Source organism: Castor canadensis, chromosome 1 (genome assembly GCF_047511655.1).
Source record: "Castor canadensis chromosome 1, mCasCan1.hap1v2, whole genome shotgun sequence".
Classification (NCBI taxonomy): domain Eukaryota; kingdom Metazoa; phylum Chordata; class Mammalia; order Rodentia; family Castoridae; genus Castor; species Castor canadensis.
Genome location: NC_133386.1, coordinates 139,823,548 through 139,839,978, shown reverse-complemented (window position 1 = coordinate 139,839,978; position 16,431 = coordinate 139,823,548). Strand labels below are relative to the sequence as shown.

The 16,431-nt window shown below is 38.9% G+C and overlaps 1 protein-coding gene across 2 annotated transcripts in view; it reads left to right on the top strand.

Moving 5' to 3' along the window:
* Positions 1-16,431, top strand: part of Rnf121 (ring finger protein 121) — a 71,540-nt gene that overhangs the window by 13,846 nt on the left and 41,263 nt on the right. For both annotated transcript variants that reach the window (XM_074084093.1, XM_074084095.1), the window contains exons 2-3: positions 5,781-5,818; positions 9,500-9,641. In XM_074084093.1, the coding sequence (XP_073940194.1) occupies positions 5,781-5,818; positions 9,500-9,641 (180 nt within the window). The remainder of the gene's footprint in view (positions 1-5,780; positions 5,819-9,499; positions 9,642-16,431) is intronic.

The following is a 16,431-nucleotide window of genomic DNA, read 5'->3' as shown; positions in this document are numbered from 1 at the left end:
GGAAGGAGGAGGGAAGAGGATCATGAGTTTGAAGTCAGCTGATCTACATAGTGAGACGCTGTTTCAACCTCTCCCCCACCCCCAAAACCCCCAACAAGAATTTTATAATTAAACAATAAAAAGATAAAAAGTGGACATGGGATCTGGATAGATTTTTCTTCAGTGAAATTATACAAATGACCAGTGAGCATATGAAAAGATGTTCAACATCATTAGCCATCAGAAAAATCAAAACCACAATGAAGGCCAAGAGTGGTGGTATATACATCTGTAATCTCAGCCCTGGGAGGCTGAGGCAAGAGGATTGAAGAATTTGAGGCCAGCCTGGACTACTTAGCAAGACTGTCTCACAAACAACAGTGAACAAACAAGCAAGTACATTGAGATACTATTTCATATTCACTAGGATGCTTTAATCAAAAAGACAAAAAGAGCTGAGCACTGGTGCCTCAAACCTGTAATCTAAGCTACTCAGGAGGCAGAGATCAGGAGGATCATGGTTTGAGGCCAACTTGGGCAAATAGTTTTCAAGACCCTATCTTGAAAAAATCCAATACAAAACAGGGCTGGCAGAGTAGCTCGGTGTAGGTCCTGAGTAGTACTGGGAAAAAAAAAAAGACAAAAAATGTTGGGAAGGATGTGGAGAAACTGAGAGCTTCTCACCACTGCTGGTGAGACTGTAAAATGGTACAGTTGCTATGGAAACTAGCAGTTCTCAAAAGATTTTTTTTTTTTTTGGGGGTGGTATTGGGGTTTGAACTCAGGACATTGACATTGTGCTTGCTAAATAGGTACATTATCACTTGAGCCACACTCCCAGGACTCTTTTTTTTTTTGGTCTGGGGCTGGACTTGGACTGCAATCCTCCTACCTATGCCTCCCATGTAGCTGGGATTGCAAGTGTGATACCACCACGATTGGCTTGTTTGTTGAGATGGGGAGTCTTGCTAACTTTTTACCTGTCCTGGCCTTGAATTGAGCTCTTCATGATTTCTCCCTCTAGAACTGAGTAGGTATGATTACAGGTGTGCACAACCACACTTGGTCCATAAATACACTTTGAATATGTAAATTTTATGGTATGTGAAGTTATTAAAAAAATCAGGTGTCGAGATGCATATGGCTGTAGTTGCAATTTGTGAACAAGAATACTGGGATATATAGTAAAGCTTCTCAAACTTAATGTACTTATGAATTATTTCAGTGTCATATTAAAATGCATATTCTGATTTAGGAGTTCTTGGATGGAGTCTGAGATTTTCTATTTCATAATAAGCTTTTAGCATGCTGTTGCTCTTGGGCTGTGGACCACACATAACAAGAAAGTGCGAATGTTTGTATCTTCAAGAATGGGATCAGTCTAAAGAGCCTTCCAGAAGCCAGGAGAATTTGGCCAGAATTTTGCAGGAAGGCAGAATGTGGTTTGATGGGATAGAGAGGCTTAAGAGACAGAGTAACCAGCCTGTGTAAAGACACAGATCACAGATTGTATGATATTTGTGGTGATAGGAGGTCTGGTGTTGGGTAGATGGTGGTTTCCTGAATCTTGCACCTGAGAAAATATAGCGCCTAACTTTGATCATTTTTTATTTTTGTGATATTTTCTCTTGCCCTTTGCCTAGCATTTTTGGGTTTAACTTCTTTCAAATCTAGGCTTATATAGATTGGTGTGACTAGGGGTCTTGTGAGACCCTACGAAAGGAATGATTGGCTAGCAATAAAATGGTCTACATAGCTGGGCGCTCATGGCTCATGCCTGTAATCCTAGCTATTCAGGAGGCAGAGATTAGGAGGATTGCAGTTCAAAGCCAGCCAGGGCAAATAGTTCTGAGAGACCCTATCTCGAAAAAAACCCTTCATTAAAAAAAGTGCTGGTGGAGTGGCTCAAGGTGTAGGCCCTGAAGTCAAGCCCCAGTACCTCAAAAAAAAGTGTTCTATGTATAGGTCTTAAGAGTTACTTATGGGCCCATCAATCAGTACCCTTGCCTTGAGAGCCTACCTAATTTGCTACCTAAGCTTTAGAGAAGGTGCCTTCAGATTGGGTTAGTGCTTGGCCCCAAATGAATAAACTCCTTAATGGGGAAGCAAATAAGATGCCTTTCCAGATGGTACAGATTAATTAAAGCTATAGTGTACAGCTTTCCTTTTTTTTTTTTCCCCCCTCCACTTGAGCCAGAAGGCTGGTTTGGGTGTTAATTTAACCTTTTGGATCTGGAGGCAAACATTAAAGCCAGGTCGTATGTTACTCTAAACACTTATATTACTTTGAGAAGTGCTAATGATCTTTCAATCCTCAAGTCTAGTCTCCTCCTTACTGCTTACCCCTCTGAGCTGCTTTCTCTGAGTCTCAGCAAGTATTGCTGTCCTATATTTCACTGGCATTCAGGTCCCCAGACTCTCCCAGTAACTTTATATGAGATGAACACTCTCCTAGATGGCAGTGAAATCACTTGCCCACCTCGAATGTCTTTTCCTCCCTGTCCTATAATGAAGTCAGAAGTCTTACTCTGTTAACTAGATAGAGAAAATAGTGCATAAACATCAATATGCTTTGATCACTCTCTCACGGAGAGGCATCTCCATGCCTGGCCCAGTTCTCTGCATTGCCTTAGTTTTCCTTTCAACAGATTTGCTTCTTTGAATATGTATTTGCCTTGTTTTGTCATGTAATTTTTAAACATGATTTTTCTAGTATTTGTTTACTCCAATTTAAGCATCTCTAAGTGATGTACTAGTTCTGGTTTGTTAGCATACTTGCTTATGTTATTGGAGAGAATTCTGTTCAATTTCATAAGTATTCATTGAATACTTAGTATATGCTCAGCTCTGTGTTATTTTCCTTGGAAGACACAAAAGGAGTGTTCAGTGTTTCTTGACTCTGAGGCAACACCCAGGTTTATGGGATAGGAGCAAAGTACATATAAGCAGGTGAGGCATTCAAAGTGCTAGGGCACAAACTTTAAGGAGGCACTCACTCTTAAAGTCATGCAAGTTCAGGGTTTATACCTGAAAGTGACCACCTCCTTAAATTATAAGCTCTAGGTCCCTTGCTATCCCTGCACTGGTCCTGGACCTGGACTTATGAAGCAGTTAGATAACCTGAAAGCATGTCAAAGATGACATATGACTATGAATGAGTGTTAGATAACAGTGCTTCTTTTTTTTTTTTTTTGTGGTACTGGGGTTTGAACTCAGGGTCTCATACTTGCTAGGCAAGTGCTGTACTGCTTGAGCCACTCCACCAGTCCTGAACACTGTTTCTTAAATTTGAGGTTTATGGCAGTCACCTAGAGGTCTTATTAAAAGGCAGGTTCAATTTAGTAGATCTGGAGTGGCACCTAAGGTTATGCATTTCTAAGAAGCACCAGATGATACTAATATTATTAGCCCTTTGGCCACACTTTGAGTAAAAAGGAGAAAAATACACGCTGCAGAAAAGTGAAGTGCTGAATTCACTAGGCTCAGGGGTTAGGGAAAGCTTCTCTAGGAAAGGTGCAATTGGAGCTGGGTTCTCAAAGGGTAACTTGGATTTGGATGGGGAAAAAAAGAAGGGAAAGGGCATTGCAAGCAGAAGGAAGAATATGCAAAGCCCAGAGACACTACAAGTCCCATGTGTTTTGGGACAATGAATAGACTGGTTTGGCAAGATGAAGGTCCAAGTTGGAAATGAAGAAAAGAGTTTCAATAAGTAGCACAAAACTTGGGCCTTGATTGTTCTTTTAGAAACACGACCCTTAATTGTCTGCTGTGGTACCTCCTGAACCTTCCCAGCTTTTGCATCCACTTGTTCCCTCTTGTTGTATCTGACCTCTTTTTTCCTGGGGAGATGAAGGCCCAATAAGGGCACCTGAGTAAATTCTGTGCGATGATGTGTGGAGTAGGAAAATGAAGGAGGGTGATTGATTTCATTACCCAGATTAGTTTAATTTAGCTGGGACATGTAGAAGCCAGAAAACTCCTTAAATAGTGATGGGAATTCCCAGTATACACACATAAACGATGCCTGGTGAATTATGTACTGACTTTAGTAGTGGGATGGAATATTGTGCCTGTTTTATCACAAATGCTCTATTTAAGGTACTTTTCTGAAGTTATTGAAACAATGGGAAATTCACCCTTGAATATCTTAAGTACTAAAGGAATACTTGTTGATGAATTTGTTTCTAAGGCCTTTTCTTCTCTACATCAAGGAACATTTTCAGCTCAATTCAGTATAAGAATGTATTGAGTCATGTATGTACTGAAACTTGGGTATGCTTCTGTATGGGTATAAAGAAATAGAAGATCTGAGCCCTGAACTCAAAGAATTTAGTTGTGTTCTAGAGCTATGGGTTGGTTGGTTGATTAGGTTTTTAAAATTTTTTTGATTATTTTTGGTACTAGGATTTAAACTCAGGGCTTTGCACTTGCTAGGCTGGCACTCTACCACTTGAGCCCCAGCAAAAGCCCTTTCTTGCTTTAGGTTTTTTTTCAAATAGATTCTCACGTTTATGTCTAGACTGAGATCCTCCTATTCCTGCATAGCTAGAGTGACTGGTGTGTGCCAGCATGCCCAGCTGATATTGGTTCAGATGCGATCTCACAAACTTTTTGCCCAGCTCAAACCAGGATCTTCTCATCTCTGCCTACTGAGCAGCTAGGATTACAGGTGTGAGCCATTGTGCCCAGCCAAGCCATGTTTTTTTGAGAGGGGAAATTTTTGTCCTCCCAGGGGAATTTGACAATGTCTGTAAACATTTTGGTTGTTGTAACTGGGAAGATGCTACTTACAATGTACAGGATGTCCTCCCTTCCCCAACACAGAATAATCACCTCCAAATATGAGTAGTGCCAAATTTGAGAAACCTTACTTTAAAAAGACAAGACCCCAGATAGAGCCAGAACTTTGAGTTTGGAAGGCAATAAAAGAGTAGGGCTAAGGTTCACTTGCCCTGGTTTAATGTTCTGCCTGCTACCATGGGTTGTTTAGAGTCATATGGCATTATATGACAGAATATTTTACCTGACTTCACTTCCCATTTGTCCTGACTCAGACTTTTTGCCCTAGTCATTCAATTGTTTGTATACTTTGCAACTTTATTCTTTGATGTCCATGTTATTCCCGTTGCATAGAACATACTCCTCTCATTTCTTTTCTTTCTTTTTTTTTTTGCAGTACCAGGGCTTGAAGTCAGGGCCTATACCTTGAGCCACTCCATCACCCCTTTTTTAGGGGTGGGTGTTTTCGAGATAGGGTCTTGCAGACTATTTTACCCGGGTTGGCTTTGAACTACGATCCTTCTGATCTCTGCCTCTTGAGTTGCTAGGATTGTAGGTGTGAGCCACTGGTGCCCGGTCCTCTCATTTCTTTATCAGGGTAATATTTCACATCTCTTCCAAGAAGCCTTCCCTAATCTTTTAACCCCAATTTGGGTTAAAAGCCACTTGTTTATTCTTCCATAGCTAGTCTTTACCATACAGTAAAATTTCTGTTTATGTGTGTCTTCCTTATAAAGCTGTCAGCATCTTGGGAGTTAGGACTTTTTTACTCTTTGTTCTCATTACCTAGCACAGATGTGCAGCACATTCTCAGTCAGTCATAAGCATGAGCCATACTATCTGGCTAGAAAAGGGAGAAATCAGTGTGAAGTAGTGTTGGAAAAGACTTCTTAGAGATTGTAAGATGTGGAGCTTCCCTTAATTCTTTGAAGATATTGATGAATGTGTGGGTACCTTATATTGGGCAGGGACAGTTCTAAGTTAGTAATGGATTTTTTTTTTCTGGTGATGTCTTTTTACAGGTCGATATGTCAGACCTTTCCCCAGAGGAGCAATGGAGGTAAGTGTGGCAGTATGGGCCCTATAGACTGGGAACCACAGCTTAACCCAGCTAATAGAGTTATATAACTATCCTTTTTCTTCTCTGTCTGTGGGAAGCAGTGGCTTATGACTAGCAGGACAGGTCTTTTGGGTTCATTCCAAGAATCTGAGTTACCCTGGGTAGCTCCTTCAGTCCTTGGGAGTAAGTAGGTTATCATACCAAGCCATCCATTGTGGTTTGAATACCAGGTCTGTCATTTACTAGCTATGTGATCTTGGGCAAGTTACTTAACTTCTCACTGCCTAAGTTTGTACAGTTTGTAAAATGAGGATCATAACAGTACCTATACCTTATATAGTTATGAGGATTAATGTATGTGAAATTCTTGGAACAGTGCCTGGCATGTGGTGAGCTTCCAGTGTTACTTGCTTTGAAGATGATTATCTCATTATCATCATCATTGTCCATGATAGAGGGTAGAGAACTCTGGTTAAGAAAATGGTAGATGTGTCTTCTGATTTCACCTCTGCTAGTTGCTTGCTTTATAACTAGAAGGAGTTAACAAATACCATATTTTCATGATTTTTCCATCAAAGAGCTTGCCCCACAGACTTCACAAGGTGGCTGACCAGTAGCTGAAATCAACCAAGTGAAATTTAATAGTGAAATCAACCAAGTGAAATTTAATTTAATAGTGAGAAAACCCCCTTAATTTAGATTAAAATTATTGATTACAAAAATATAAGCTGTCAAAGATACCAAATCATATGATAAACCTAGCATGGGCTGGCAGAGTGGCTTAAGCAATAGAGTACCTGCCCAGAAAGCGTGAAGCCCTGAGTTCAAACCCCAATGCCACCTAAATAAATAAATAAACCTAGCTTGATTTTAGGTGACAACTCAATATGTACCAGTCTGTCCCTTAGCTACCAAAATATTCTGAATAATTTAGAAGATTTTCATAGAAATATGCTATCTCCCTTAAGGAAGGAGACAATGCCACTATCCTCTGCTTTGCTGAGGACACAGATACTGCTTATTAAGAAGATCTTTAATTGGATCATGTCTAGAAAAAGGCAATCAGGATTAAATAGTCTTCATATCATTGCACATGAATGGTGATTGTAAGATTATAGCTATTAGTCTAAAAGAGCACAGGAAAATGGAAATAGGAACAGAAGAGATTTGTTGTTGTTTTAGAAAGATCTTTATGCATCTTTGAAGGGCTGGCATTGGGAAAGTGGAGTGTATGTGTCCTTTGTTTTCCCAGAGTATGGATTAGGTCCAGTGGGTTAAAGCTGTAAGTCAGTAGATTTTCGTCTATCAGAAATCAGTGAGACAGAATAATTAAGGTATATTGACAAGTAGTAAGCTTTCTGTTCTTAAAGCATTGCAGCTTCATTCAGTCATATGCAAATATTTTTGCCTACAATTTGCAAGATACTGCTAGTTCTAGAATAGGTTATCTGAAAAGGCATATCTTCTCAGCCAATGGAAGTATTCAAGCAAGTAATTTTTATATTGGGCAAGAACTTAATCTAATATTTTCTTGTTTTCATGTTATGTACATGCATTCAGTTATGTATTTTTTGAGAACAAGAAATTTATCTCTTGCTACCTTTATAACTCACCACAAGCCGGGCATTGTGGTGAAGGTCTGTAATCCCAGCTACTTGTGAGGCAAGAGGATCATGAGTTGGAGGTCAGCTTGGGCAAAGTTCAGTAAGTCCCTGTTTCAGTATTTTTTTCCCCTTTGGTGGTACTGGGGTTGAACTCTCAGGCTTCAAGCTTGCTAGGTAGGTGTTTAACGCTTGAGTCATATCACCAGCCTAAGCAAGACACTGTTACAGAAACAAAATACAGAAACAAAAAGGGCTGGGGATGTGGCTCAAGTGTTAGAGTGCTTGCTTAGCATGTGCAAGGCCTGGGTTTAACCCCAAATGTTACAGACACAAACAAACAACCTTCCCACAGGATTTAGGATTTTTATTTTATTTTTTATTTTACTTTTTGGTGGGACTGAGGTTTGAACTCAGGGCTTTGTGTTTTGCAAAGCAGACACTCACCACTTGAGCTATCCTCCAGTCCATTTTGCTATGGTTGTTTTAGAGATGGGGGGATGTCTCATGAATTATTTGCCTAGACTGGCCTTGAGCCGTGATCCTCCCAATTTTAGCCTCCCATGTAGCTGGGATTATAAGCAAGAGCCACCAGTGCCAGGCAGTTCTTAAGAGTTTTAAGTATTCTTTATACTCTGAACTTAGCCTAGCCTCATAGCAGACTTGTGAGACAGGCCGAAAAGATATGGACTGCTTTTGACAGATAAAGAAATTGTGATGAGAAATGTAAGATTTCTTGGCCAAGGACACATAGGTGAGTCTGAACCTAAGTTCCTGACTCCTAATAATATTTTCTTTCTGTTAGATTCTTCTACTCAGGGTAGTTTTATGTACAAGGAACCTTTAGGTGCTGAGGCTGACTGACTTGTATTTTGTTACTCATTCCACCAAAAGTTTCCCCCTAACATTTTATTAAGAAAGTTTTTAAGCACATAAAAATTTGAAAGAATTGTGTCTTGGACACCTTTATACCACTACCTAGATTCTATAATTTCTTGTTATACTTGCTTTATCATTTATCTGTCCACAGTTCATCCCACTGAGTTCTTTTTACTCTTTCCTTGCTCTTAGGAATTCCATGAAGACATAATTTACATTGTCCTTTCCCTCCCTGCCTAATATCCTGGTGTATGGAGAATTTGTGTAAAAGCTCCTGACTGCAAGCTACATTTGTTGTGATTTTTTTTTGGCGGCACTGGGGCTTGAACTCATGGCCTTGTGTTTGCTTGGCCAGCACTCATATAGCTTGAGCCACTCCACTACCCCTGAAAGCTACATTTGTATTTGATTTTCTTTCTAACTCCTTTCTCATTCCTCTCTCTGACCCAGAACTGTGGGAATGACTATTCTTAGGGGAAGTTTTTGCCAGTATTGGTCAAGGGAATCATTAGCTACTAGTCCTCAAGACCAGAGAATGCATTAGGTTAATAAAATGTTTCCATCTACACTATCTAATTACTGAACTTCCTTGAACCTTTGAGGAGACTGTTTACTTGTGAACGCTGATGATGAAATCATTGTTTGGTTAGTACAAAGTTGAAGCAGTACAGATTTTTCAGCTTTTGACTAGTCTTACAATCTCTGGCCCTGACAAAGAGAGTAGGATGAATAGGGTGACTTTATCTTAGGACATATTTGCAGTATTACCCCTATACTGGTACAATAAATATCATTGACTAAGAATCTAGGTTTTATGATTATAACCTCTCTGGACTATTTTCTTCCAGTAACACACTGGAATAGGAGTGAATGGGCAGCACCACAGGCTTCTTCTGAGATCTCTTCCCTGCTATAAGAAAGATGTCAGATGTTTCTGCCATGAGAGGCAGATAGCAGATCCCTAACCTCTAATTCCAGTAGCTGAGCTTTGTTGCTGGGACCCATATACCCTATGTTTTATCTCAAAATGCCCTTCATCTGGGGCATGTGTCCTTTTAGTCCATAATATGCATGGTGCACTTCATTTGCAAAGCCCAGGTCAGTGTTCTGAGCTATGGATTGGTAGGATACCCTAGGAAACACTGTCTCTTTGCCACTTTGCCATCCCTGACTTTGCTCACCCCATCTGTTTGTCTTTCAGGGTTGAACATGCACGCATGCATGCCAAGCATCGTGGTCATGAAGCCATGCATGCTGAAATGGTCCTCATCCTCATCGCTACTTTGGTGGTGGCCCAGCTGCTCCTGGTGCAGTGGAAGCAGAGGCATCCACGCTCTTACAATGTAAGCTACTTTGTGTCTTACTTGTCAGTCATCAAGAGACCCTACCTAAGTATCCCAGGGCACAGCCTAACACAGGCCATATGTAGGCAGAGAAAAACAGTAACAGTGAACGTTACATATACAATGGTCAGTAGTTTATGAGGTACATACCTGTGTGTGTCTCTAAAGGACAAGTAATTCAGTGGATAAAAACAGGCATAGAATGTGAGACTACTTTTGTGGCCATAAAAGATAAGTGCTCCCTTTTAAACATTTTGGAAAGATTCACAAAGGAGATATTCATCAGAAACTTCATTTGGAAGGAGAAGGTCACTTGGCTGGGAAAATCAGGTCTCTAACAAATCTTACAAGTAGGATATAGATTCCTCTAATTTATATACCAAAAAAAAAAAAAAAAAGGAATGAAAGAAAAGTAGCAATGGAAGAAATGAAGAAAAAATATAAGACACATAGGAAACAACTAAGTACTACAAGTAAATTCTTCCTTATCAGTAATTAAATATAAATAGGTTATATTCTCCTATTAAAAGGCAGAATTTGGCAGATTGGATTTTAAAAACTCATCATTTTTCAATGTGCTAGGTATAGGAGTCTCACCTTAGATAGTACCAAGTAAAGGATAGAAAAATAGAAAAAGATATTCCATACAAATGATAACCAAAAGTAAGGTGGGTGGCAATACTGATATATCAGACAAAATAGGCTTAAATCAAAAAAGGTTATAAGAGGGCTGGTGGAATGGCTCAAGTGGAAGAGTGCCTGTCTAGCATGTGTAAGGCCCAGAGTTCAAACCCCAGTGCTACAAAAAAGGCTACAAGAAACAAAGAACTATATGTACTGGTAAAAGTTCAGTGCAGTAAGAAGATATAACAATTGGGCTGGAGCATGACTCAAATGATACAGTGCTGGCCTAGCATGTGTGAGACCCTGAGTTCAAATCCCAGAATGCAAACCAAACATATACTTATATGGCTAAGGGTATGGGTCAAGTGGTGCAGCACCTGCCTTAGCAAACGTGAGGTCTCAGTTTGAGTCCCAGTACCACCAGAAAAATAAAAGTTCAGTACAGCGAAAAGATGTTACAATTATAAACATATGTGCACCTGACAAAATACATCAAGCAAGCCAGGCACTGGTAGCTCATGCCTGTAATCCTAGCTACTTGGGAGACTGAAATCAGGAGGATCACCGTTCGTGGCCAGCCGTGGCAAAATAGTTTTTGAGACCCTAACTTGAAAAAACCCAACACAAAACAGGTCTGGCGGAGTGGCTCAAGTGGTAGAGGTCATGCCTAGCAAATAATCAGGCCCTGAGCTGAAACCCCAGTACCGCCAATAAAAAAAAATAAAGAATGTCAAGCAAAAATTGACAGAACTGAAGGGAGAAATAGGCATTTCTACAATAATAGTTGGAGACTTCAATACTCCATGTTTAATACTGGATAGGACAGCCAGACAGCTCATTAAGGTACTAGAGAATTTGAGCAACATTATACAACAATGAGGTTCAACAGACATACAAATAACACTCCACCCAATACCAGCATAATGTTTATTCTTCCCAAGTACACATGGGGCATTTGCAAGGATAGACTGTATGTTAGGCCACAATTCAAACCTTATTAAATTTTAAAAGATTGAAATCATAGACTCAACTACTCTGCTTTATGACATGGTAGATGGTGTATTGGATTCTTTTACAACTATCATCTTAGACATTCTTAACCTTTTCAAGTATTTCAAATATAACACTTTTTTGTGATATGGGGACTCATGATCCTCCTACCTCTGCCTTTTGAGTGCTGGGGTTACAGGAGTGCACCATCACACCTGACTACGGGTATTGAGTTCTTAATGTTTTAAGCGCTTCACCTGTATAGATTCAGTTAAATCTCAGTATAACCCAATAAGATAAGTACCATTTTCAATTACAGATGAACTGAGACATACAAACACTAAGTAATTTGCTCAAGTGATAAAACAATTATTTTATTTATTTATTTATTTTATTTTTTATTTTTATTTATTTATTTTTTTTCATTTTTCTTTTATTATTCATATGTGCATACAAGGCTTGGTTCATTTCTCCCCCCTGCCCCCACCCCCTCCCTTACCACCCACTCCGCCCCCTCCCTCTCCCCCCCCAATACCCAGCAGAAACTATTTTGCCCTTATTTCTAATTTTGTTGTAGAGAGAGTATAAGCAATAATAGGAAGGAACAAGGGTTTTTGCTGGTTGAGATAAGGATAGCTATACAGGGCATTGACTCACATTGATTTCCTGTGCATGGGTGTTACCTTCTAGGTTAATTCTTTTTGATCTAACCTTTTCTGTAGTACCTGTTCCCCTTTTCCTCAGTTGCTTTAAGGTATCTGCTTTAGTTTCTCTGTGTTAAGGGCAACAAATGCTAGCTAGTTTTTTAGGTGTCTTACCTATCCTCACCCCTTCCTTGTGTGCTCTCGCTTTTATCATGTGCTCATAGTCCAATCCCCTTGTTGTGTTTGCCCTTGATCTAATGTCCACATATGAGGGAGAACATAGGATTTTTGGTCTTTTGGGCCAGGCTAACCTCACTCAGAATGATGTTCTTCAATTCCATCCATTTACCAGCGAATGATAACATTTCGTTCTTCTTCACGGCTGCATAGAATTCCATTGTGTATAGATACACATTTTCTTAATCCATTCGTCAGTAGTGGGGCATCTTGGCTGTTTCCATAACTTGGCTATTGTGAATAGTGCCGCAATAAACATGGGTGTGCAGGTGCCTCTGGAGTAACCTGTGTCACAGTCTTTTGGGTATATCCCCAAGAATGGTATTACTGGATCAAATGGTAGATCCATGTCTAGCTTTTTAAGTAGCCTCCAAATTTTTTTCCAGAGTGGTTGTACTAGTCTACATTCCCACCAACAGTGTAAGAGGGTTCCTTTTTCCACGCATCCTCGCCAACACCTGTTGTTGGTGGTGTTGCTGATGATGGCTATTCTAACAGGGGTGAGGTGGAATCTTAGCGTGGTTTTAATTTGCATTTCCTTCATTGCTAGAGATGGTGAGCATTTTTTCATGTGTTTTCTGGCCATTTGAATTTCTTCTTTTGAGAAAGTTCTGTTTAGTTCACTTGCCCATTTCTTTATTGGTTCATTAGTTTGGGGAGAATTTAGTTTTTTAAGTTCCCTATATATTCTGGTTATCAGTCCTTTGTCTGATGTATAGTTGGCAAATATTTTCTACCACTCTGTGGGTGTTCTCTTCAGTTTAGAGACCATTTCTTTTGATGAACAGAAGCTTTTTAGTTTTATGAGGTCCCATTTATCTATGCTATCTCTTAGTTGCTGTGCTGCTGGGGTTTCATTGAGAAAGTTCTTACCTATACCTACTAACTCCAGAGTATTTCCTACTCTTTCCTGTATCAACTTAAGAGTTTGGGGTCTGATATTAAGATCCTTGATCCATTTTGAGTTAATATTGGTATAGGGTGATATACATGGATCTAGTTTCAGTTTTTTGCAGACTGCTAACCAGTTTCCCAGCAGTTTTTGTTGAAGAGGCTGCTATTTCTCCATCGTATATTTTTAGCTCCTTTGTCAAAGACAAGTTGGTTATAGTTGTGTGGCTTCATATCTGGGTCCTCTATTCTGTTCCACTGGTCTTCATGTCTGTTTTTGTGCCAGTACCATGCTGTTTTTATTGTTATACTTTGTAATATAGTTTGAAGTCAGGTATTGTGATACCTCCTGCATTGTTCTTTTGACTGAGTATTGCCTTGGCTATTCATGGCCTCTTGTGTTTCCATATAAATTTAACGGTAGATTTTTCAATCTCTTTAATGAATGTCATTGGAATTTTGATGGGAATTGCATTAAACATGTAGATTACTTTTGGGAGTATCGACATTTTTACTATGTTGATTCTACCAATCCATGAGCATGGGAGATCTCTCCACTTTCTATAGTCTTCCTCAATCTCTTTCTTCAGAAGTGTATAGTTTTCCTTGTAGAGGTCTTTCACATCTTTTGTTAGGTTTACACCTAGGTATTTGATTTTTTTTGAGGCTATTGTAAATGGAATTGTTTTCATACATTCTTTTTCCGTTTGCTCATTGTTAGTGTATAGAAATGCTAATAATTTTTCTATGTTGATTTTATATCCTGCTACCTTGCTATAGCTATTGATGATGTCTAGAAGCTTCTGAGTAGAGTTTTTTGGGTCTTTAAGGTATAGGATCATGTCATCTGCAAATAGGGATATTTTGACAGTTTCTTTACCTATTTGTATTCCTTTTATTCCTTCTTCTTGCCTAATTGCTCTGGCTAGGAATTCCAGTACTTTGTTGAATAGGAGTGGAGATAGTGGGCATCCTTGTCTGGTTCCTGATTTTAGAGAGAATGGTTTCAGTTTTTCTCCATTAAGTATAATGCTGGCTGTAGGTTTGTCATATATAGCTTTTATAATGTTGAGGAACTTTCCTTCTATTCCTAATTTTCTTAGAGCTTTTATCATGAAATGATGTTGGATCTTATCAAAGGCTTTTTCTGCATCTATTGGGATGATCAAGTGGTAAAACAATTATTTGAACCCAGATGCTTTTACTCTAAAGCTTTGTCTTAATTCCTAAATGATTCTTTTTCTCTAGAGTATGCTTTTTAACTGTGGGTCTGTAGCCCATAGAATACAAACTGCTGTCCTATCTCATTTAATCCATCTTACAGCTCATGGAATAAGTAAGACGTTAAATTATTCTGAGGCCCAAAGAGTTGAGGCATGAAAGGAATACAAATATGTAGAGCAAGGATTAGAAGGTGTTCTGTTTTATATTCATATTTTCAACTGTGCTGTATGTTGCTTCTGGGTATGGTTTTCCATCAAGGGAGCTAAGGGTAACCTGGAGCACAAGAGGAAGAGAGGTAATTTTTGCCCTTGAGCTGGCACAAGTTCCAAACAACATTGGCCTAGAGTTAGCTCAGGTGTTAACACATGCTACAAGTAGGGACATCTTTCCTTCAGGTCACAGTGTATGAAATGTTACAAGATACCAAGGCTTTTAGAATTAGGCACTATTCAATGTCACGATGTATCCCCAGTACAATAATTTTATATATACATATAGATAGATAGATAGATTTAATAATTAGGCAACATCCCATGGACTAAGCTATCTGGGGTTGGGCTTCCTGTCTGGACCCTACTCATGCTTCATCCTGTCATTTGAGATGAGACATTGTTACTCAGTATGTGGCTATTGTGCCTACTCTACAAAAGTGGATTACTGAGACGGTTTAATTGAATCTGGGAAAATAAAACTCATAAACCCAAGTGCAGAGTGACAGTCCCTTGGCATTTCTGTACTTGTATTTAGAAGTATTCTTAATTATTTAACGTCAGCAAAGATTTCTTTCAAACCTAAAAAAGTGAGAATGCATATTCACACAGCAGTGGTTTTCATTAAATACTTATTTTGTAATCTCTGGAATGCTTTCTTTAAATAATATTTTGATGAAAGACCCAATGTGGAAAACAGTTAAGAGGCTGCTCTATTTGTTACCAGACTTGGGTAGCCCTAGCCTCTGTTTTTCCTCCTTTCAAATCTCTATAGGATTCATCAGAGCACTGTTAGAAAAACACTAATGTGTTACTCACTAGTTAATCCTTAATAGGAAATGTAACTGCAACTTAGTAAGGCCAGTTGAGTAAGGAACATGCACAGTCATCTCATTTCTTTACTGCCACACCCTGTAAACTCACTGAGCTTCATTAGTGAGAGGATATGCTAACACTATAGAATATCTTACACTGAGAGACTTAAAACCATATGTTTAGATGATGAGTAAAGGAAACCTATAATGTCTTTTATACTGCTGTTCTTATTATAATGACCTATATTGATTTTGATAAAACTTTTACTGTATTACAACGAACTTGGTTTTGTTTTTTTGTTTTTTTTTTTTTTACTCATTATTGTTTGTTTTTTGATTCAGAGTCTTACTTACATAGTCTAGTCTGGCCTGGTACTCTCTGTGTAGTGCAGACTAGCCTTAAACCCGCAATCTGCCATTTTAAATTCAGTGACTTTTAGTACATTACTATGTTGTGAAACCATTGTCACTGTTTACTTCCAGAACATTTTCATTACCTCAAAAGGAAACCTTTATAACCATAAGTAATCCCTTTCTTTCCTACTTCCATCAGACTCTGCAGCTACTGCTCTTTATGTATTTGCCTATTCTGAATCATCATATTAATCGAATTATTCCTGTTTGGCTTTTTGTTCTTGGCTTCTTTCACACAGCATAATGTTTTCAAACTTCATCCACGTGTCTGTTAGTACTATGTTCCTTTTCTTAGCTAGATAATATTCCTTTGTGTGGCTATACTGCATATGATTTATGTATTCAGATTAAATTGTTTCCATCTCTTGGCTGTTGTGGATAGTGGTACTATAAGTTTATAATTTATAATGTATAAATTATTACTTGAACACTATTTTCAATTCTTTGGAATGTACCTAGGAGTAGAATTGCTGTAACATAGGGTAACTCTCAGTTTAACTTTTTTTTTTTTTGCAGTACCCGGGTTTGAACTTGGCCTACACCTTAAGCCACTCCACTGGTCCTTTTTTGTGATTTTTTTTTTTGTGTGTGTTTTTTGAAATAGGGTCTCACAAACTATTTGCCCAGTCTGGCTTTGAACTGTGATCCTACTCCTGATCTCTGCCTCTTCAGTAGCTAGGATTATAGGCGTGAGCCACTGGTGCCCAGCTAACTTTTTTTTTCTTTTTTTGCAGTACTTAGA